Source organism: Natrix helvetica (assembly GCF_964273705.1).
Source record: "Natrix helvetica genome assembly, chromosome: 3".
Classification (NCBI taxonomy): domain Eukaryota; kingdom Metazoa; phylum Chordata; class Lepidosauria; order Squamata; family Natricidae; genus Natrix; species Natrix helvetica.
The window spans coordinates 122,916,778-122,941,733 of NC_138549.1; the positions used below are offsets into that span (position 1 = coordinate 122,916,778).

The 24,956-nt window shown below is 37.2% G+C and overlaps 1 protein-coding gene across 1 annotated transcript in view; it reads right to left on the minus strand.

The window, feature by feature from the left end:
- Positions 1-2,277: 2,277 nt before the first annotated feature.
- Positions 2,278-24,956, minus strand: part of FGD2 (FYVE, RhoGEF and PH domain containing 2) — a 37,022-nt gene continuing 14,343 nt past the window's right edge. The window contains exons 5-18 of the mRNA XM_081946553.1: positions 22,983-23,063; positions 21,735-21,883; positions 17,970-18,126; positions 16,644-16,782; positions 16,318-16,376; positions 15,938-16,084; positions 14,323-14,415; positions 11,469-11,548; positions 11,348-11,378; positions 10,411-10,503; positions 9,961-10,095; positions 9,552-9,698; positions 4,705-4,848; positions 2,278-3,198 (exon numbers count right to left, since the gene is read on the minus strand). Coding sequence (XP_081802679.1) covers positions 2,983-3,198; positions 4,705-4,848; positions 9,552-9,698; positions 9,961-10,095; positions 10,411-10,503; positions 11,348-11,378; positions 11,469-11,548; positions 14,323-14,415; positions 15,938-16,084; positions 16,318-16,376; positions 16,644-16,782; positions 17,970-18,126; positions 21,735-21,883; positions 22,983-23,063 — 1,671 coding nt within the window. The 3' untranslated portion in view covers positions 2,278-2,982. The remainder of the gene's footprint in view (positions 3,199-4,704; positions 4,849-9,551; positions 9,699-9,960; positions 10,096-10,410; positions 10,504-11,347; positions 11,379-11,468; positions 11,549-14,322; positions 14,416-15,937; positions 16,085-16,317; positions 16,377-16,643; positions 16,783-17,969; positions 18,127-21,734; positions 21,884-22,982; positions 23,064-24,956) is intronic.

Consider the following 24,956-nt stretch of genomic DNA (forward strand, 5'->3'; position numbering starts at 1 on the left):
GGAGACCTTCAAATAGAAAACCAATTAAAGTGGGGCAGAGACATAAAACAATGTTAATTTAAAAAGCAACAGTTGAGATATGGTAAATGGATGACTTCTCATGCCAAAGCCACTTCTCCTGGAAAAAACTAATGTTAAAAGACACCGGTGAAGTTTTGCAAGACTTTTTGTTTCAAAAAGTCAGATTTATTTATTTATTTATTTATTTATAGCATTGAGAGACAGAAAAATAACTTCAGAGCATTTATGTGATAGCAACATCCTTTTCTATTTACAGTACTTCTGGAAAAAGGCAGGTGATGACTTCTGGAAAAAGGCAGGTGATGCCTACATGATACCTGACCAGGGACATGCGGTCAGGGGAGGCAGGGGAGGCAGAGCCTCACCTCTCTTCATGAAGAGGCAGGAAGGTTCTCGTCGTTCCCCAGTCGCTTTCGAGGACTGCGGAGCGCGAGCCGGCGGAGCACGCTCAGGAAGGCGGGGAATGGGATCATGTGTGCTGGAGGCTGAGGCAGCCTCAGCCTCCAGCACACGTGGTCCCATTCCCCGCCTTCCTGATGACGTCACCAGCCTCACCAGCCATAAACCTCACTGCACGTCACTGTACCTGACATACAGCCTGCATAATATGATGTGGACCATCATTCTAAAAGTTCATAAAGGAATTTCAGCATTTATTATTAAATAATTTGCACATGAATAGTATCCATCTTGCAAGGTTTACTCTTGTTTATGCTGTAACATCCACTGAAAGTGTTGGAATACCCATCCCAGAATTCCCAATCACTATGTCTTACCTTGGGATTTTAAGAGTAGTGTTCCAACCTATCTGATGGAGATGGTAGAAATTTTGGAATTCTGAAAGCACCTCATGCGTAGATAAGGGAAGATAAAAAGATACAAACCCTGACAGAACAGAATGTTCCCTTCCATTTCCTTTAACATTCTCCCAGTTGCTCCCTGCCAGTGCCAACTTGCTTATCTTTTTCTCTGGATGATAAATAAAGCATGGAGCAGCACCCATGCTACCCTGTTATCTTCTTATAGGTCACAAAATTATTCTTGTATTTTTTTAAAAAAAAAAAGTTGGAAGTTTGTGCTTTCATTTGGAGTTTCCAGTATTCCTTTTTTTTAAAAAAAATCAAGATTTTCTAAAAACACAACAGCTTTTTGGAAAGGGGAAAGGAAGACATCCTCAAGGAGCCATGGACACCATTTTAGAATGTGAAAAGGAGAAGTGAAGTGAAGGGATCAGGAAATAGCATTTAGGCAAAGACCCCTGGGGAAAGGTGGAAGGTAGATGGAATTAGCAAAGGGAAACAGTTTCAACAATTGTTACTTTTATCTGTATTTATCTCTAAAATTCAGCTTGCGGTAATTTAATACCGTGTTTCCCCCAAAATAAAGGTCTTATTTTCTTTTTACCCCCAAATAAGTACTTGGCCTTATTTTTTTGGGGGGTGTCTTATTATTTTTAAGGGGGCAGGACAGTGGTAGATTCCGTATCCCATCGCAACCGATACGCTGCGACAGGGCCGGGCGTCCACCACACACACTGCGCATGCTTGTGCACCTCACTGCCCACAACGCTCCAGCTGCTCGGCAGAGTGTCGCCCAGGCGCCGTATGCTCCATGAGCGTGCGCAAATAGCCCAGTTGGGTCAAATACAAGTAAGGAGGAGAGGCGGGCGGGCCCTCAGGAGCACCGTACCTGTATTTGACCTTCCACCTTTCCCCAGGGGTCAGCTCTTTGCCCAAATGCTATTTCCTGATCCCTTCAGGAAATTCAGATATTCCAATCTTATTTCTGGTTTGAAACATTCAACATGTTCGGTTTCACAACATAACCTCCTAAAATATCTTTTATTTCCTGGTATACAGGGCCAATCTGATCCGCATTCAGAGATTGAGCCTGTCATAAGTTATATTTTGTAGTTTGAATAGGAATAAAAATCCCATTCACCTTTTATTTTAATAGATGGAAGGAAACACTTTTGGATTCTTCAGTGTCAGAATCTCTGATCAGAGAATAATTTCCCTGACATAGCTGTAGATCAAAAAAGGTCTATGCACAAACAGGAAGCATTATTTGTACCAGCACATAATATGTATATGAACCGGACAGCCTATCAATAAAAAATTTGCTAATTTAAATGACAAATCAACCATTTACTAGGACTTGAATAGTTCGCTAGATATACGGTAGCTTCACTGGCAGGCCCACCAGTAAACCAAGGAAATCTCTACTACAATAGAATAGAATTCTTTATTGGCCAAGTGTGATTGGACACACAAGGAATTTGACTTGTATATGCTCTTAGTGTACATAAGGAGAATAAAATACATTCATCAAGAATAAAAAGATGCAACACTTAGTGACAGTCACGGTTACTAATAAGCTATCAAATAGTATTAGGAAACAAATGAAAACAATATACCGTAAAGATATAAGCAACACAGTTATAGTCATAAGTGGGAAGAGATAGGTACCAGGAAGAAAGAGAAGAATAATAGTAATTCAGTTTTAGTAGGTAATATGACAGTGTTGTTTAGCAGAGTGATGGCATTCAGGGAGAAAACTCTCCTTGTGTCGTGTTGTTCTGGTGTGCAGAGCCATATAGTGTCGTTTTGAGGGTAGAAGTTGAAACAATTTATGTCCTGGATGCGAAGGGTCTGTAGATATTTTCACATCCCTCTTTTTGACTCGTGCAGTATGGAAGGCAGGTTGGTAGCAATTGTTTTTTCTGCAGTTCTAATTATCCGTTGAAATCTATGTTTGTCTTTTTTGGTTGCAGAGCCAAACTAGACAGTTATGGAGGTGCAGATGACAGACTCAATAATTCCTCTGTAGAACTAGACAAAAATGCTGATTTGAAACCAGGGAAAAGTTATAACTGAAAGATATGACTGAATTTATAACACAGATTCGGTGCTTATTACAGTGGCAATTCAGCGTATGAAAGAGCCTCAGAAGGAGCTTGGATTATTCCAGATCATCACACGAATCTTCTTCTTCTTCTCCTCCCCTGGCAGACTGTTCAATGGCTTTCATCCAGCGCTGCTTCAGTTCTTCAGTTTCAGCAACCAGGGTATGGGTCTGTTTGGACTGTACCAACTGGAAGATGTGGCGGGGATTATTCTGATATGGCTCCTTGATATGGTAACCCAACAGAGGGATAGAGGCACAGGCCTTGACATCCTGGGTCAGGTGAAGGAAAGGATCCAAACACAGTTATTCTCAAATGTCCCATAGCTAATTTCATCTCTCTGTTGAGATATGATCAGTTTGTTATCATCACACTGGCATGATTCTGTACTCCTGAAAGCCCAAACTAGTTTTGTCCATAATTGTCTGGGACGTTTCTCCCCCCCCCCCCTCCACCTTTTCAATTTGGTTTATTTTGTTTTACCCAAAACAGCCTCAAGAGGCTGCTATTGCTTAACTACGGAAAAGTTAACCAATATTGTTGCATACAGTCTAGCTGGGCAGCCATATAAACGTAATAAATAAAATAATTGCTTACTTCATTCCTCTCTATTCAATATTTTTATTCACGATCAGGAACTCCCAAAGCTAGAACTTGAAATTTTCAGATCGCTCTGAAGTATGTTTGACTTAGCAGAATGATATATTAAATTCCTTGGAAGAGTGGAATTATAAAAAGTTGTCGTTTGTGCTGGGAGTTGTGCATCCTGCCTCCCTTCTATTCTAATTTCTATCTTGGTTTCTCATCAATTACTTCTGGTCTCATATCAAACTGCAGCACATGGCTCAGCTTGGGCTCTCTACTTCTTACTGATTTTCTCCTCAGTGGAATACATTCAACCTTCCCTGCCCTGGTGACTCCCAAACATGTAAAAGTATCAGATTGGGGTGGGATGATTTCCCTCCAGAAGTGGAAAATCACTGGGAATGATGAAGTTGGGACAAAAATGCTTCTGTAATTAAATCATATTCAAGATTGTGGAGACCCAAGCACAAGTCTACCATTAGCCATTGAAGTCCATAGAGTGCCTTTAAACCAGTCACCATCTTTCAGTTCCAACCTACTCCATGGGATTCCTGTTATGAGGGAAACAGTGAAATAAATGCATCACCCTGAACATATTAGTCCATCTAATACATTTTCTGAGATGATGCCAATGGGAAATGGTGGGAGAAGGGAGAAGCTGAAAAATATTCACAACTACATCTTACAGTTAGTTTGGAATGGAGAACTTTTCATGTCACTAATTTCTATGTTCAGGGATGGCTCAGTTGTTAAGATGCTGAGCTTGTCAACCAGAAAGGTCGGCAGTTTGGCTGTTTGAATCCCTAGCACCATGTAACGGAGTGAGCTCCCATTACTTGTCCCACCTTCTGCCAACCTAGCAATTTGAAAGTATGTAAAAATGCAAATAGAAAAATAGGGACCACCTTTGGTGGGAAGGTAACAGTGTTCCATGCACCTTTGGAGGACCATGGAGACATCTTCGGATAGCTCTGGCTCTTTGGTTTTGAAACGGAGAAGAGCACTGTCCCCTAGAGTCGGGAACGACTAGCAAATATGTGCGAGGGGAACTTTACCTTTACCTTAATTTCTATGTTCTTATAAACCCAATTTTGATGTTATGAAAGGGGGTCATCAAAGGGCAGGGTTCTAGAAGCAACTCATTTGTAAGCCTAATTAATTTCCATCATAATAAACTCTACACAAAAACATACCTGAGGTGCAGCATAAATATACAACACCAGTGGATCATCTCGTGGGATCACAAACCAGCCACGCATGCTCCCCTTTCCATTCTTATCCATAAACTGCAGAAAACTGCACATTAGGCTCTGCCCTGATATTTCTGCAGATTCTTTCTGCCAATGAAACAAATGGTTCACAGCATTATTAATAAACTCTTCTCCAAAAGAAAACATGGAGATTTCATTCAGCTGCCATAGCTAAAATCCTCTGTGGAGGATGAATGTATCAGAAATACTTTATAAAGCATCAACACTGATAACTAAGTATCTTTCCTTAGTAAGTAGCTTGATCATATCCTGAAAACAGCTTCTACAGACAAAATTGCTCCTCAAAATCTAATCACATGATGTAGGCAAAAGTTTGCTGTTAAACGTCTTCTACCTCCTATTTCTTTGCCAGGATTCATAAAAGTGTGACATTAGATTAGAAGGAATCTCATATAGACCTTCTAGAAATGAAGTATATTTGGCAGATCTGACTAAGGAACATAACAAATTCAAAACAGGTAATGTCATGCATCCTAAATTTCTACTTCAGTCAGGCTTTCCATGCATTGATAATGAAACTTCATAATGGTTTTGCAATCGAGAATTCAACTGGCTGAATGGAGCCAGCAGAATTTCTTAATTCTGATCAAGCTAACCTAAGAGTCAGTGTTTGTCTAAAATCAATCAAGGAGTCTATCTTGGAAGGAAGGACCTAAACTAGGCTTCCCATGCCCAAATTAGGGACATTAACCAGAGGGTCTTGATATGTATGCTATTTAATCCCTTATGCACTGGATTTAGAAACAGTTGTTTAGTTCTTGAACCACACTGGATTTCAAATTAGTCTCTAGATTAGAGATTCTAGTCTGCATAGAATAGTTTGAGCATACTCAGAATAAAACTAAGTTTGAGCTGCACTTATAGCATATTTGCCACAAATGTGCCAAAACCAAATTCTTTTTTAATTCAGCAAAAAAAAAAAAGATGCACATGGTTATAACTAAGGCTAGTAATTTAGCTGACATATTTTCTACATTGCACAACATTTCAATCCATGATCAAAGTCATAATGGGCAACAGAGATCACATTGTCACAATTTATAGTGATCCGTATATGCCACATAAAAGATTGAGACTTAGAATGTAAGATGAGTAAATGGTAAAGAACATGAATTAATGAATGAAATCCAAGAAAATATACATTACAGGTGACCTGCATTTAATGAACACTTGTTTAGTGACCATTCAAACTTTTAATGGTGCTGAATGAGTGGTACTTGGAACTGGTCCTTGAAGTTCTGGCCATCATGATTATAATCTGGGCACTTAACACCTGCCTTGCAATTACATCGTTGCAGTGTCCCTTAGTCATGTAATCATCAATTGCAACCTTCATTGCTGGCTTTGGACAAGCAAAGCCAATGGAGAAGGCAGCAAGTCTCAACGGCAACTTCATAGTCATAGGATGCGGCAACATTGTAATTGAAAGCAGGTGCAAGCGAGATTCATGCAAGCATGAATCATACTCTTGTGACTAGAGGGACACTTAACAGCAAGAACTTCAAAGTGTGTGATTCACTTAATGACAACAACCAGGAGTGCTGGAACTAGTATGATCATATGACATCATGCTTTATAACTGTGTCACTAAGCAACAGAAATTGTGGTCCCAATTCCTATTGTTAACCGAGGATTACTTGTACATGAAAGAGATAAAACGCATGTCAAGACAGTATGATTGGATGTTTAGGTGGTGGTTGTGGGTGCATAAGGAAGTTTGAATTTATAGAATGGTAATAGCTGCATATTATGCTTTAGTGATAATGGGAGAGTTGAATCTGCTAAAAACTTATTCAAGAATAGATTAATCTTTCAATAGAAATAATGGAAAGTGGGTGTGAAAAAGAGGATATTGAAGCTACTTGGTACAGAATGAAAAGAAATATGTTACTGGGTCCCAAGGAAATCTCTAGAATATGGTAATGAAAATTATTAAAAAGGATGCTTGATGGCAGTGGAAAGTGAAAAAGGCCATGAATGAAAAACAATGCATATAATAGAATTGGTGCTGCAAGAAATGAACATAAAAGGGATTTGAATAATGTGTATGTGGAGAAACAATAGTTGCAAAGAATATAATTATAGAGAACACAACAATAGTTGCAAAGAATATAGCTATAGAACATACAACCTTTAAAAGAGGCAAAGAAAATGCAGAGCAATTTTTGATGGAAATAAAAATATTCTGAAAATGATAAAAAGAGCTAAACAAGAAGTTGGGAGCAATTAACAACGATGAAAGTGTAATAAGACAGTGCTGGAAATAGTATTTTAAACATGTAAATGGGAATAATAGAGGTATGTTGAAGAGTGAAATTGAAAAGACTCTTATGTTACTGTCCAAGAAAATAACTGGTGAAAAAGTTATAAATGCTGCAATCACATTGAAAAATTGTAAGGCTGTAGGTAAAGATGGTGCAAATAGAAAATATTATTTAAAAATATAAAAATACTGAGAGGTTTTTTTTTAATAGCAAGGCAGTTTAACTTGTTTAACATATGAAAGGTTTGCATCTATTTTTGATCATGGACCATATAATGGAAGAATGCCATTATTGTTCCCATATAAAAAGGGGAAAGTAGTAAGTACAGTGAACAATATTTGGGAGTGGGCTTTATAGTATACCTGGCAAGAAATGCACTGAATGTAGTGTTACTCTTCAGCAGGTCTTTTGAGAAATGTATGAATGTAAGAAACAAAGTTTATTCTATATTTGTAATTGTAAAAAGAACATATGACAAAGTGAATATGCTTCAATGTTTTGTGCAAATATCAAGTTGATGTTTGGTTGACTGTAATTACAGTGGCATATAATAGAAATGAAGAATGAGAATAAATGGAATGCATAAAAATGTTCAACATTGAACAGAGGTGAAAGGAAGAATATGTGTTGTTCCTTTTTTTGCTTAATGCATTCATAGATCAATGTGCGATGAATTAGAGGTGTTTTGGTGAAGACATGATGTATATGCCAACCTTCAGATTTTTGTAAGCACACAATACCATAATTGTTGGCTGAGGACTCAAATATTTGTAGCAAATAGAAAAATAAATGATACAACAAGGAGTATGGATTTGAAAAGCAATCTATTGAAGTCTAAAGTGATTGAGTTATGCCGAGGAAAATGGAGTGAACAATTGCAATTGATCTATAACTTGTGAAAAATAGAACAATCTATTTTTCTACCTTGGAAGGATGTTCATTGCAATGAAGAAACCCGAAGACATGCAAATGTTGATAAAAAGGTGATAGGAGAAAGAATAAGAGTAGGAGTAGAAATGATAGGTTGAATACAGCAATGAGTGAGTATGAAAAAAAGCATGGAAAAACACCATATGTACTTGTGGATAAGTCATGAATTTTAGGTTCCAAAATGCAGGCCAAAATTGAGTTTAGTTTAGCTACAGTTGAGCTCATCTGCAAATATACATATCGATTTTTTTTAATATACATACATACTCACAAGTAAGCCCAAATACAAATAAATCTGACTCTCGTAATTTTTCACCAAAGTACATGAAAAATGTACCACCTAGAGATAAGCCAGTTGTGAAAATTTAAAATGGATCTCTTCTGGAAACAAAAACATGTATTGATACAAATATAAAAACAAAGAAGCCCTTCAGAATATATTGGAAAAAGAAGACAAAACCCCCTGAAAGGTGGCTTATACACAGATGATCTTATCTTCAAATATATACAGTATATTGAGGTGGCTTGGTGATAAAGAAAGAAAGAATAATGAAACAACCCTGTGAAAGAAGAGTGAAGGGCTCAAGAAGAGATGAGAGTCTGAGAAAGTCATAGTTGGATCTGATGACAAAGAAGTGAGATGTTAGTAGCTTTAGCCATGTTTCATTTCTTTTTCCCCCTTGTATTTTGCTTTTAATTTCCTTGGATCTTCTATATTATTCTCCTTTCTATGCTGCATAATGTTGCTTGCCTGAAAGGAAAGAACGTGATGGCTATGTTTGCATGCTTCTGTATAGGTTAATGTGTGTGTGTGTGTGTGTGTGTTGTATTTGTACTGATATTTCGGCATACCAGGGGTTGTAACACAAATACATATATGTGTGTGTGAGTGTGTGTGTATGCATGCATGCATCAGTGATGGGTTGCAGGCGGTACACCCCGGTACAGGCGTACTGGAGCCTGCCCGGAGCACCGGGTACCATTCCAGTACGATGCTCCGGAGGGCCCACCCGCCCACCCGAGCTCCTTACCTGTCTTTTAAGCCTTTGGCACGTACGGCACCTCCACGACGCTCCACCGAGCAGCTGGAGCGTTGCGGAGGCTTGCAGAAGCATCGCAGACAAGTATGATGCCTGTGCGCACTGCACATGTCCATGTGGGTGACGCCAGGGCCGTTCCAGTTGGAATGGAATCCAGAACCCACCCCTGTCATGCATGCACCCTATTTCCCCGAAAATAAGACAGAGTCTTATTTTCTTTTGACCCCCCAAAATAAGGTTTAGCCTCGTTTTCGGGGAGGTCTTATTATGTTTGAGGTGCAGGAGGCGACGAGCATGGTCGCCTCATGACTGCTGCTCTGTTGCAATATTTTCGGGGAGGTCTTATTTTCAGGGAAACAGGGCATGTATGTAATGTTGATGGGGAAGCGTTTGCTAGATAAGTACTTTCAAAATGACAAAAGTGAAATTGCTGCAATAAAAAAATTCCTACCCAGAACATCAAGTTATCAACAGACCAAGAAACAAGCCTGAGAAAAGAGAAGTAGCAGACTTTCCAACTCTGTGTTACCCTCACCTCCAGGATGCCTTTGTGCTTCCCGTGCTGCTCGACGGGCAGCAAATTCCCTGTTAGGAAGACGTAGCATTCCGCACAGACACGTTTGAGTCCATTCTTGTCATATTGCAATTCAGCCTTGTATTCAGAACACCGGGCACACACCACCTGCCTCCAGGGGAAAAAAACCACAGGTTTGGAGAAGGCTAAATGTGATGAGGTTTTTTTTTTAAATGTTCATTGTATCCAGTTCTTGGATAAGTCCCTGCAGTTTCCTTGGCAAGGCTTTTCAAGTCTGCAATTGCACTAGCCATAAGCACTCTTGTTCTCAGTACTAACCCTTCAGATCGGCAAAACCTGTCAATTACCTTGACTGTTCTATCCCAAAACAATTGGGGGGGAGGGGTAGAGAAAAAATAAGCTCACTCACATAGCCACAAGCTCGGCAGTGATGCCTTCTTCGTGTGATAGCATTGAATGGCTCTCTGCAGCGCATGCACATGGTGACTAGCTTGTCTCTTATCCACTGGGGAGCCCACTTCCCCAGCTCCTGTGACTGGCCCTGCTGCAAGAAAAGAGACTCTGAAATCAAGCCACCCTTTCAGTCAACCTCTGGACACACAGGAGGGTGTGATGGCCTCACTTCAAATGTACCACAACTAGAGTCAATGGGACATAAAGACAAAACTTTGCTAGATGTGTTTTCTGTACATCTCCCCTTCCCCTTTGTTTATCAGAGACTTGTAAGGTCTTTGTAAATGTGCACAGTTACAATCTTTGGAAAATGAGCTCATGGTTTTAAAAGAGGAAATGAATATTGGTAGCTCTAAAGCGCAAATGGGATAGAGTCAAAATAGGTGTGTGTAACTGGAGATTTTACACTGGAGTCTTGCGTCTCTGCTTCTTGCCCTTGGCTTGCAGCCTTGAAGGTTTCACTCCTCTTTTCTTTCTTGTTGATGGCAGACTGGAAGGTCTGGGAGGAGGAAGAAAACATTTTGAATAGAAGGATTTCTGAAAAGAAGCTTAGTTTCGATTTACAGGTTTAAACAGCAGCTCCTATCTGTTTAATCTAAGACTGACCTAATCAAAGATGAAGCATGGGTGGATTTATGCATGGGTGGGGAATTTTAAGAATGAAGAGGGAAGTTCTAAAACCTTCCCCAGCCTTGGCTTAAATTCCTTATAGAGCTTTCTGTCTCACTTCTATTACCCATTGTATTTGTGAATGAAATTGACTTCCCTTTAAATGCATGGGGCTGGCCTATCATATAATGTGTTTGAGCCACTAAAGATCTCCATGTGGATTCCCAAAGGTCTTAATCTAGTTGCCATAATTAGAAATGTCCAGCACCAGTTCCATCTATATTGAAAGATACTGCATTAATTGTGGGTCATTTCTTAAGATATAGCTATGTGGTAGCATCCAACTGACCTTATCTGATCTTGAAAAGCTAAATAGGGAAGGAAACAGTTAGGACTTGGATGAGAGAACACTTAAAAAATACCAAAGTTGAGAAATTTAAAAAGGGAGGAATGGCAATAATAAGTCCCTTCTACATTGCTGCTAAGAAAACTACAATGATATGTCTATGAAATCTGACTTCATAAGGAGGAAACATTCTGAGAAACTTTCTCCATCCCATTGATGCTTTGGATTCAGATTTCTCTTATGAGACTATTGATTAGGCTGCAGCTCTTCTTCCTGTCTCTCAAGGTTATCCAGAACCCATTATACTTATTGAGAGTATTTTGCTTTCCTCATTGGCCAGGATGCTTCCTAAGCTTAAAAAGAAAAACAAATTTGCAGCAATGGCTACCTTAAGCCAGATATCCATCTCCTCCTGGGACCTACAGAGAAAGAGATGTCGTTTATTGGAGAGGCAGAGTTCACTTTCTTTTGCTAGAACGAAAAAAAGGATACATTTCTTGCTGAATTACCTAGCTTGCAGTTCTAGAGTTCGCTGCTTCCCTGACACAAGGAAAGCATGAGGAAATTGTACATCGTTTAGTTCTCGAACCTAAAAGAAAAAAAATAGAGCACTGAAATGAGAGTAAATATGAATTTACTTCATACTTCATTCAGTTGTATATGATTTAAACTACAAAAGTATGCTTACTTCAGACAGATATATAATTTCCCTTGGGTATTTTTTTCCGTTTGGAAAATTTATTATTTTCCAGTGTGAAGTTAATTGGAATGGGCACAGAATTGTCTCAACTTTCAGATAATCAGAACGTTTTTAATCTATTTCCTTGACTTCTCCTCTGAAGCACAGTTGTGTTCAAGGTTTTTTTTAATAAGTTTTTTATTTTTTCATTTTTATAACAAATAACGACATGTATACTATTACATAACCAACATTATATTATATTGTTAAATGTTTACATCAACTCCCAAAAACGATTATTGGCTCTTCTGGTCTCCATACACCGTTATTTGTACCCTATCCATCACTTTCTTCTCCCTCTCTCCTCCTCCTCCCTAGCTGCTTTCTTCCCTCTGTCGTCCTTCTCTTCTCCACTTCCCCCTCCTCTCTCCTTCTCCTCTCTCCCCTTTCCACTCCTTCTTTCTCTCCTTCTCTTCCCTTCCCTGCCCTCTCTCCTATCTCTCTCTTCTTCCCTTACCTCTCTCCTTTACTTCACACCCTTCATTTCATTTACTTGGGGTATTTCAGCCTCTGAGCAAATTCAATTTTATGTTGATGTTATTTATAATTCCATTTCAATATACATGTTTAATCTTAGCATATATCTTCCTTCTTCTTTTTTAAAGAAAAAAAGTATACATATATAGTAATTATATTTTTAAAAACCGCCCCCAGCCTTTTTTTGGCCAAGATGTAGACCTGGTTACGATTCCCAGCTATTCTCATCATTATATTTATATAGTTATGCATCCTTACACACCCTAAATTTGCAGTTCTGTCTTTATAATCTCAATAATTTTCCATTATAAGTATATTTCATGTTCCCCCTCCATTTTTCCATATCTTGACTTAGCTTACCCTTAATTGTCTTTAAATAACAATCCTTACTGTTCAATGTTCATTACAATTCCATTAATTTACTATGTAGAATAACAAGCAATACAACCCTCACTTTGTTCATCATCTTAAGAGTTCTATATGTGTCCATATTTCATATATTTTAACCTACACTTAACTGTCCTTCCATTGTAATATTCAATCAATTAGCAACTCAGTTTAATTATCATGTATAAAAGTGAATCACATACCTCTACTTTGCATTCTCCACATAACAGTTTCATATTTGTCCATATTCCATACATTTTAACCTTTATTTAATTATCTTTCCATTATCATATTCAAACAGTTAGCAACTCAATTTAATTATCATATATAGGAGTAAACAACATATCTCAACTTTAGATTTCCCATATAACAATTTCTAATTGTCTGATTTTTTTCCTAGTAAGTCTTTTGTCCCACTTCTCTATTCCTGTCTTCTCCCTTTTCTTTGTTTTGACATGTCCAACCTCTTCAATTTTGCACAAGCCACTGTCAAACCCAATGAAATCTTTTGTATTTCCCTTTGTTGGAGCATAACCCCCCTCTTCAGTTTTCCCTATGCCACTGTCAAACTCAGTGAGATATTTTGTCTGCTTTTTATTTCCTTTTGTTGGGACACATCCCCCCTTTTCAATTTTCCCTATACTGCTGTCAAACCCAATGAAGTTTTTTTGTGTTCAAGTTTTTGTAATTCTCTATTACTGATATTATATGTTGTGTTTTTAACATTAATGTTTGGAACTAATGGAATAAGAAAGAAATACTTTTCTTACTTCACTTTTCCCCTTGCTAGAGCAAGCCTATTAGAGTATGCGATTCAGCAAATTTAATGGCCTGTGCGTATGACCTTAGAAGGCAGAAGACCCAAAAAGGCAACAGTCAAATAAGAGGCAGCTGAATCTGCATAAGAAATAGAAAACATCCCAGAAGGGGTTTTCCCTGGTTTCTTGGACTGTAAAGGCAAGGGGAAACGGATGTAATTTGTGACTTGCAAGATTGGTATCAGCCTTACAAGGTAGTCCAGACAAGGACGACACCCACAAGTACTAGCTTTAGCTTTATTGTAAGGTTACAGTTGCAAGTCTGAAAATACATCTCTATTCCCTTCTTTACAGTCCAAGAAACCATGGATGGTCCCTTCTGAGACATTTGCCATACCTTCTGCAAATTAAGCTACCTCTTATCTGACCATTGTCTAGTCTATGACTCTTCTCCCTGTCTCTCAAGATCACTCTCACATACCATTACAGCAGGAGAGCATCTTTTCTAGGAAGCACACTGCAAGAAATGTATAGAATAGCTGAGTGATCCTAAGGAAAAGACTCCTTTGCTTTAAGGAGTTGCAGAGAGATGTTGACTAGCAATCTCTGCATTTTTTTAAAGTAAGAATTTTCAAACTACTGTATGTTCTCCATGAGAACTTGATGAAATTCCATGAGAAATCACTCAAAGACAACCACTAGTTTTTGCCTCTTGATCAGGAGTTCTGGGAAATACTTTTGAGCTAACAGATTCGGCAGTATAAAAACATTGAAAGCCCCTGCTCTAAAGCATATTTATCTTCAAAAATCTGCAAGGCCCTACCTAGCACTTCACTTGTTTTGGCTTCTCTCCCTCTCTCTCCCTCCTTTTGAATTCTTGAATTCTCTGCCCTAGTTGCAACTCTATCCAATCTTACTCAAAGGAACTTCCATAAAAGTCATCACAGCTGTTTTTCAAATTGACTTGAATAAATAAACGAATAGGCAATAAAATATTCTGACCTTCATGCCATTGACATCAATCCGGTGACGTACTTGAAATTCAGAACCCACTTGAATGACTTTTGGTACACAGTACAACAGCAGGTTATTAAACTAAAAGTTGCAAAAACAAAACAAACCCACAAATATACATTGTGTTTGAAGAAAGTTGGACAAAACCAAAAGGAATTGCTATTAATTTTTTAAAAAGGCCAAATAAAAACATAATCCCTTTTTCTCTATAGACCTTGTGTCATCACTTCAATGTAAGAGAGTTCAGGAAACAGATGTCACAAGGACTATAGAAACTCTATTGCTTGCAAGGTGTAATAGCAGCAACTTGAAAACTTGATAGAGTTTCTTTCTGCACCCTCTTATAAATAAGAAAATCAAGGGGAGACAATCTTCAATTTCTTTCTTATCCTTTCCAGTAAATTAAGCTAAGCTGATATTTATATAAGAATCGCAACAATAATCATAACAATATTTGCAATCGCTTTTCAGACTATGTCTGCAAACCTCAATAAAATATCTTATCACCAATGATCCTCACTAGTGCATTCCTTTACAGGTAGTCTTTGACTTAGGACCACAAGTGAGCCTGGAATTATTATTGTAAATCATTGCAGTCATTAAGCAAGTCACCCTGAGCTCACCACACTCAGTTTCTCCCTACTGTTAAGTACCATGTATGTTGTTAAGTGGAACCCAGAATGTCTAAGGAGGTATGAAAGGATTCCAGAAGTCCAGTGCAGACTTACATCTCACACTCTATTTCACGCCCAGGCACACACTGCAGCAGCTCCCCAGCTTACATGTGACCTGAGTCGGGTCTCCCAGGGTCTCAAACCCCAACTCACCCAGGCATACTTTCCCTTTTTGCTGAGTCTCACAGTCTTGTGCCTCTTTTCTGACCCAACAAGTCCCACACATTTGGCTCTCCTCCCTGCTCCACTTCTATCGAAGAGCATCTTTCCAAAATTCCTCCCAATCGATGTGATTCATGGATTTCCTACAGAGGCCACCTTGTGCCATTCTGGAAGTGGGCACCAATTTTGTGATCTCTCAGAAGGGCATGATTTGGAAAATTGCACCTTTTGGAGATACAATGAAAATGGTGTGGGGGAATCCTCTGTAGGAAGGCCACGCATCACATCATCCAAATGCTCTTCTGGAAAGGCAATCTTTGGAAGATATAAGTGGAGCAAGGCATGATGGGGCAGGGAGGAGGCCCAGAGGAAGGAAAGATAGTCAAGTTGTGGGCAGCCAGTTGTAAGTACCCAAATTTTCATCAGGAGACTGAAGGGATGCTGCCATAGCCATAACTTTGAATATAGGTCATATGCCCATTCATTCAGCACCATCATAATTTTGAAGTCGCTGAACGAATGTTTATAAGTCTAGGGAAACCTGTATACCTTCACTTTTTCCATATTCTTTTTTTTTTAATACTGCCCCATTCCAAATAATTTGGGAATCAGAGAGAGGTCCCCATAAGAAACTTGATACCATCTTCCTGCTCCATCACTTTACAACTAATAAACTAGCTGCCTAGCATAGCCCTGTGGCAAGATAGGTGGAAAATAAATTTAAGAAATAAATTAACATAAATTAATAAATTAATAAAATATCTTACCAGGAACAGGTATCTCTCTGAGGTATTGTTGTACCGGAAAGAGATTTTCTGAATGGGTCCTTCTTTAATAAATTCATTAGAAGGATCAACAATGTCATCATCAAGGCCTAGCCTGTGATAGACATCCCATAGGTTCTGGAGTCGTTCCTGCAGAAACAATGGAATAAAGATTCACAAAACAGTAACTCGGCTATTGAGATACCTGCCTATAGTGAAGGAGAATGAGATGACTAATCAGCTGCACCAGGATGTCAAACTCACTGCATCACGTTGCTGTCACGTGATGGTTTTCCCCTTCGTGGAGCTGGGGTGAGCCTGCCTACAGGTGACACATCTGGCCCGCAGGCCGCCAGTCTGATACTCCTGATCTGGATACTCACCATTTCAGCGATGGCAGCATTAGAATGCTTAGCTGCTGTGAAAATCATCTCCAAAGCTTCTGCAAGAAATAAGAAGCATTGTTACAGTTCTTTTATACAGTTACTTCATGCCCAATACTCTACTAGCAATTGTGACCCTGAGCAACAAAGGAATAGTTTGGAGAAACTATGGCACATTAGAAAGAGCACCAGCACCACGAACATCTAAAATCATTCAGTAAGGAGACCAGAAGGCATCATTTCAAAGGCAAGATTGATCACTTTTCTCACTTTTGTTGTTGTTGTTGCCCCCATTCTAAAAGAAGGGATCAAAGCAAAACTCTTACTCTGCGCATCTTCCTTGTCTGGTGATTCCAAAGGTAGTTTTTGAATATAATCCTTCAGGAGGAGTTCATATCTGGGGATTCTCTGTATTGGTTCCAACATGTGATGCTGCAAGGTTAAATTAGCAGACACTTCCTGTTTCTGTGCAGGACAATAACAATTAGAGGAAAAGAAAGGAAAACCAGGAGAATGAAGGATTCGTTAGTATCTATACATAAATACATATACATACAAAACCTTCCTGTCTTGACTTCAGATTTCTGTTATGGCTCAGTTTCCACCCTAAAGCCTTGCTCCCTTTGATGGATAGGAAAATAGCTCCTGAAATAAGCTTCACTTCATCCTCAAATTTCCCAATCAGAAAAGCAACAGCCAAACAGTACCAATCTAGGTGGACGCCACCACCTCAAGGTACTCTTCATGCCTTAAGTGAAGTGGCTTATTCTCAAAGGTGATCCTATATACAGTTCCTATAGCCCACCTATTTTCAAAAACGATTGTAGTTAGGAAAGAAAAATTAACATCTCTTCTTCTAGACCAACACAAATAAGGCACGTTTTCAGCCAGGAGGAAAACGTGCCTTACTGGTTTTTTTTTTTTTTTAAAGAACACAACCAAAAAGGGAAGGCACACAATTATGGAAGGAAGGCTTAGTCATTCCTCCCGGCAAACAATAATTCTCCCATATATGCAAATATTAGAAGTTTTTTTTTAAAAAAAAGCAATGAATTGGTGCCAACAAAAAATATTTTGAATTATTGTAAACTGTTTTGAAATTGAATTGATAGAAAGGGACTTTCTGCGAGAATCCTATTGAGTAGAAAAGGATTAATACTTTCTCTATACCATGACTTTGTACATCATACATGCACACAGAGAATAAATTTAGAAAACTACTCTTAATGCTAACCGAAGTTCCCTTCCTAAGCCTAATTCAATGGAGAGAAAAAAAGAAGAGAAATTTAATATTTCAGAAAGATAATAAATAGAGAGGCGACTCCTTTCCAATTATCTTAGTAGATCTTGGACATGTAATTTTTTTTTAAAAAAATATTTTTCTTCATTTTTGTACTTTTTTAATGTATTCCTATCCTGTATTGGAAAGAATGGACAGAGACTATATGAGATTCTAAACCTATCTATTTTTAACCTTCTACTATAAAATGGTTGAGAACAATCATAAGTTCTTAATATTCAAAGCAATAAATCCAGAAATTTCAGATAAGCTATATGCACACTAGATTATACATCTATATAGCTAATCAAATTAAAAGCAATATGAATTTAAAAAAAAACAAATTGTATTAGGAGCTCTGAAACCATTTCACCTGAATGTTTGAGATGAGTTCCTGGAATGGCAAGGCTTTTTCCGACCATACAGTGATCAGATGCATCGCCTTGTCAAAGTTCTTCACATATTCACTATACATCTTCAGGAAAGGAGCCACTTTTTGGATGATATCACCAATTCTGGGATTGGAATCCCTATAGCAAGAATTGTAAGAGAACATTGTTGGTATCGCAAAAAAACACACACACAAAAACGGCTAAAATATTCTAGGAATCCTGGAGAAATATCCAGCTGCATCTATCACTGGTCTTTTGACTCATAGATGGACATAACTCATTTTTAATAAGCAATTGTTTGATTCTGAAAAATACATTCCAGCAAAGTAGTACTAATTTTGAATATGTTTGAAATAGATTCCAAATAGGTCAACAGGCAATAAATGATTTGTGTTGGCTTTTCTCTTTTGTTGAAACCTTTTATATTACCCACTATGGTACTTCCCTTTTCAGAGCTTGTAACAAGTGTTGAAGATAGCAGGTACTTCTGTAAAAACAGATATAAACTTGCTCAGTTAAGAACAGAAGCTTACAGAGACGTATGCCTTGAAGGCTATTAAGGGGAGAGCCATATCAAAATAAATAGGGATGGATAGGAATATAATGTAAATCAATTTAAATCTACAAAGTGTCAGGGTAAATACTAAAAATACTTGCCTATTACATTCTATCCTAGAGAATATCTGAATGGTCACGATAGATTAATGTCAAGTTGATAGCACATAACCAATCAATCAATTGCATTACCTTATAGGAGTTTTCATAAGAAGTGAATTATTGCTGTGGATGTTATTTTTATAGAACTTAAGAATACAAACCGATGGATTAAATCATTAAATAAATAAAAATAGTATCACTAATATAGCAACGTTAGTATCAATGTTCTAAAAATACTGTTTGTAAAAATATCCTTTTCTCTGCCTACTGTGAAAACAACCCAAAGTCAGCTAATCAGCCATTCAGGGAGGTATGGTGTACTGAATATTGTTCTATTAAAGTGAAGCTGATGATCATAGCAAAGATCAAAGAACCAGTAAGTAGACTGGTTCCTTGGAACCTCTCCAGATAAAAAGAGGACAGGAGATGACCCACATGTGCTCCAGATGACTGCTCCTTGTAAAGAGAATACATAACAGTGATTTTCTGTGGGCATCAACAAGGGTATCCAGCCAGTAAATGCTCAGCTCCATCCAATTGCCCCAACTCAACCTCAAATTAAGAGATTACAGGGTCATAAAAAAGTGATGATGGTTGGAAGCCACTTCCATATTGGTTTTCTCTTTATTATATTTTTTTTTTCTGGGTTGACTCAGCCTTCCATCCTTCCAAGGTGGGTAAATGAAGACCCAGATTGTTGGGGGCAATATGCTGACTCTATAAACCGCTTAGAGAGGGCTGTAAAGCACTGTGAAGCAGTATATAACTCTAAGTGTTATTGCAATTGCTATTTCTTTTCTTTCTTTTTTCTTGGACTTCTTACTCCTCCTTCCTGTTCTCTTTTCTTTAAGTTTAGTTTGTATTTGGTTTTACTATTGTAACTGAAATTCTTTATAAAATTATATATACATATAAAAATAAACTCAGAAGGTTGCATTATGGAAAGGAGGAGCTGACATCGCAACGACACGACATGTGATCTTGGAGCTCCAAGATCGCAGTCGATACTTTTGCCGCTGGACGGTCCTTTTGAAACTGCTGAAGTTGGGACAGCTCCGAAACGGGAGGAAAACGGAAAGAGAAAGTGTGTCCATCTGGTGAGGAAATCTTATTATTATAAAAGAGACTACCCCCAAAAAATTAAAGCTAAAATAATTTTGAAAACAGAAGAGAACAAGCAGCGAAATTAAGCTACATTAGAGAGTGTGTTATCCTTTTTTAAATTTTTTATTTTACGGATGGAACTTTTGCAAATGTTTCCTATTCTTTTAAATTGAACAGATTAGTTTTTATTCTACATTTTATATTCTTTTTTTTTTTAGACCTATGGATTAAAATCTTTTTGCTTATTTTTATAATGTTGGATTGGATGGGGTTTTTTTGCTCCATTTAAGAATTTTATTTTCTTTAAGCCTGGAATATAAAGAAGATATAAAAAGAATACAAAGAGGGCTGAAATAACAGAGGGTAAGGAAGTAACACTGCCACTTGGAGGCTGAAGGCTTGCAAGGCTTGGAAATATTGTATTTTCTTTTTTCTCTTTGATCATTTTACTTTGCATTGCAAGGTTCCTCAGCTTCTTTACAGAGAGTGATAGCGAGAAGAGCATGGGTTGTTTATACAGGTGCTTTTGGGGAGCTTTATTGGCAGTTGGAATGGAACGAAAACAAAAGCCTTGTCTTGAAAGATTATAAATGAACTTGCTTTAAATGTAATAAAAAGTTTTGAATGCCAGAGTGGCAGTGTTTACAAGTTGGAAGAATGGCGCAACATGAAAAAGAAAGCTTAACATTGCAAAAGATTATGTTTGAAATTCAAAAATTATTTGAAGTAACAGAGAAAATTGAGAAGAGATTGGAGAACATAGATCGTAGAACAGTAAAATTTGATGGAAAAATTGAGGATGTTCATCAAATGAAGAAAGTGGAAGTCAGAGTTCTAAAAACTGAAAGAAAAATACACAAAGAGACAAGAAAATTGTTGATACTCACAGTGAACTGAGCATGGTTGGAAATGGAAAGAGTGGAATATGGAAAGGGGAGCTCTACCCCAGATTTCAAAGTACAGAAGAAGAATTGATGGAACTAAGGAGAGAAATTTTGTCAGAAGCACTAGTGATAACCAAAGATAAGCTGATCGAAGAAGCAGAGGGAGGGTTTCGAGCTTATACAAGATATGCAATAAGCAATGAGCTGCAAAGAGAAGTCCATACAAAACTTACTAAGGAAATAACCAGAATACTAATGCCACAAATGGCAAGAGATATAAGACTGCACTATTCCTGGAAAGACACAGGTTGATGTAATGAAAGCTTATAATAAAAAATTAAGTCAAATTTAGTTAAATTTAGAGCGTTATGTAAAAAATGAAGTGTTAATGGATACAGTTAAATAATTGATTGATAATGATAATAATGCATATATATGTATTGGTTTGATAAGAGGAAATTTGATATAAATTGCAAATGGTGACTATGAAAGGAGGTTTAGAAACTCTGTTATTAAAAAGACCAATTTTTATTTAGAACATCTTATAAAGATGTGATGTTATTGGATGATATCGGGAAGAGCTAATGGAATGCCATTATGTGGTTTTGCTTTAAATCTGGAATACTTTATATAAAAGGACATAAAAACAATTATAGTCAAATGAAGGTTGAGGTATGATGATAGTAATATATATAAATATATTTGATTTAAAATATATGATTTGATATGAATTGTAGGTGATGACTGTGGAAGGGATGCATGGAAGTTTTTGTAACCAATCGACACACTTTCTACAATTTGTAATGGAAGATGGTTTTGTGTGGTTTTTTTGTGTTTTGTCTGTTTGTGTTTATTCAAAAATAAAAAAAAATCTTACAAAAAAAAGAAGGTTGCATTATGTACCATGTACCATAATACAACCTTCTCCATACATAAGATGTTTTTCAAGATTGGACAAAGTGTTCAGATAAAACTCGTGACTCAAGCTTAAACCACTTGAATCTTTTTCACATCTAGCTTTCAACAAGCTATTAAATTTGTTATATTTTTCCAGGAAAATAGTGGTCAAAAAAAGACAAGCAGGCTGATTTTATAACTTACCAGTCCTCCATACGTTTTTTCAGCTCTGGCAAAAAAAACTGGGAATGGAACTGGTAAATGGAGGAGATATTAGAGAAGATCATTTTTACTACATCTTCCGGAAATGCCTTTGTAGTTCTGGCTTCTTTCATTAGCTCAGAAAAAAACACCTGTAAAGAGCATTCTCAGTCAATGAAGAAACACAGTTTTAATTACAATGCTTCACCCTACTTTTCAACCCAAAAGTCTCCTGCAGAAACCTCTGTAAGATCAATAACATCTCCCTGCAGACCTGGATGTTAAAAGCACAACATAAAGGGGGGGAGGGGGGAGAGATAACCTGGGAGGATAAAAATCAGGAAATTTGGCTTAGCGTTTTCTAAACCTATGGCAATTAAAGGACTAATTGTTATAATATAGAATTATAGTGGTTATAATTACTATAATAGTAATTAAAGATCATCTGGAATAGAAACAAAATAAAAGATATCTTATAAATAAAAATCCTTAGCAGAGCAGAAGAAATTATCCTGTTTCCATTCCTCATTCAGCTACAATGAGATAAGTATTATAAGATACAGGGACAGAGTTGACTAAGGGACAAATACAGCAGTGGGATTCTACCAGTTCTGCCCGGTTCGGGCAAACTGGTGGCTCCAAAGATCAGCTGAGAGCGAACCGGTTCGCTCCAACCTTCAGGTGGGCCCACCTGCCCCTGGGCTATACTCACCTATATTTCCTCGTATTTTAGCCCAGCTGTGAGGCGCGGCAGAGTCTATTGCTGAGCCTCAGCTGTTTTGTTGCGGCTCAGCTGCAGTAAAAGGTAAGTTTTTTACCTTTGCTTTTAACCTATGTGCATGCACGAAGTGTGCGTAAAGCGTGCGCTCAGCAAACAGGTTGTTAGACCGGTTGAATCACACCATTGGACAGATAGGATTTTTATTTTTCATATAATTTTCCAAATGAATGTAGTCCCATTAGGAGAATAATTAGGAGTTACTTTGACAGTGAAATATTAGAAAGGGCTCTGTTTTTACTACGTGAACATTTTTGGGATTTTCAAAGTATTAATAATTGCTTGCTTGCTACAGAAATCCAAGATTTACTGAATTTTTTAAAAATCAATTGTACACGATGAAAATATCCAGAAGGCAATTTTTATTATATCGTTATGTATTGTTATTAAATAAAATAATAATCACGGAAGTAGTTTATTTTCAGCTTTTTGATAGTGGACATCAGAAAGCTGAAATGCAGCTGCCAACCAACCTGGTCTAGAAGATTAAGGCGAACCACATAGGCCTGTTCTGTTTCCAGCAGCTCCAAAGCTATTTTTTTCTCCTCTGGTTCCTGTGAATACAGAGTAAGGAGAAGTAGGTTTGGAAATCTATGATTCATGAATATTTGGATAAAGTGAGACATCATTAGTTTAAGGTTTATTGAATTTATTGAAATTCAATAAACCTTAAATTCAATAAACCTTAAACCATCATTAGTGATGGTATGCAGCTTTTGAGACTGTATCACCAGTGTAGAAATTCAGCAGTAATCGTAATTGTTTTCCTTCATGAAATATCTGAAATTTCTCATGAATTTCAATGAGCCTTTTATAAATGGTTGTAAAATCAGGTCACCTAAATAATTTATAGTGGGATATCCTTTTCTCTTAATTATTATTACCAGTACAAATATGAAACAGCTCAATGATTTGATTTTGGTCAAAACTATCAAAGTGTCTAATGTCAAAATATTCTTTTATTATTATTATTATTATTATTATTATTATTATTATTATTATTATTATTATTATTATTATTATTATTATTATTATTAAAGGTTTTAACAAATTTTACAAATATTACCCCTTCCCCTTCTCACCCTCCGACCCTCCCTCCCCCCAACCTCCCAGAGCAAAATACAGGGTATAAACATTTAACAATCATACGCTAACATAAGCTGAATGATTTTAACATCCTACCTCCTCTTGTGCTTTAATTCCCCTTTTGTTAAGCTAACTTTAGGTAAATTGTAACATTCTTTGTGCCTTCACTCATAAGCTAATTGAAATTTTCTAGTCCGATATTTATTTTGAATATAGTCAATCCATCTTCTCCATTCCAACTTATATTTCTCATCCGAATGGTCCTTCAAATATGCTGTCATTTTGGCCATCTCTGCTAGATTTACTACTTTTAGCATCCATTCTTGAATAGTAGGCAATTCTTCCCTCTTCCAGTACTGCGCCACCAACAATCTTGCTGCCGTCGTTAAGTTCAAAATCAAATTAGTCTCTATAACAGTACAGTCTGTAATTATACCTAACAAAAATAACTGGGGGGTGAACTTTATCCTTTTTTAAAGTATATTTTGAATAACCCACCATATTTTTATCCAAAATGCTTTGACTTTTTTGCAAGTCCACCATATATGGTAATATGTAACATCAGCACAATCACATCTCCAACATTTAGGTTGTAAATTCGGATACATACAAGATAATTTTAGGGATCTAAATGCCGTCTATACAACATCTTATAAAAATTCTCTCTCAAATTCTGAGCTTGTGTAAATTTTACATTTCTTACCCAAATCTTTTCCCATGTTTCCATCATTATTGGCTCTTCGAAATTTTGTGCCCACTTATCATACAGTCTTTAACTAACTCTGTTTCAGAATCTATTTTGATCAGTATATTGTACAACCTTTTTATATGCATTTGACTCTGGTCCCTAATTTGTTTTACCAAACTATCCTCATTTTGTGTGATACCAATTGTCTGATCTTTTTTCCATCTAGCTTGTAACTGTCCATACTGGAACCAGGTTTGAATTACCCTTTCCTCTCTTAATACGTTCAAATATGTATTAACTGTAATACACCTTTCTCTATATTAAGAAGTTCTCTATATGTAATTACATCCTGTTTTTCTTCTATACTTATATTCTCTATCGCGTGTCTGGGTACTACCCACATAGGTATCTTATCATTTAACCTATATTGGTATTTTTTCCAGACACGCAATAGGGCATTCCTTAATATATGGCTTTTAAAAATCTTATCCACCTTCTTACCATATATTAAATAAGCGTGCCAACCATATACCAAATCATATCCCTCAATATTCAGTATTCTATCCTCTGTTAGATTAATCCAATCACTAATTGTAATGTCAAAATATTCTTGATTGTCCCACAGCCCCTCTTCACACCATCCAAAGAATATTTATGGACTATGCCTGGTTTG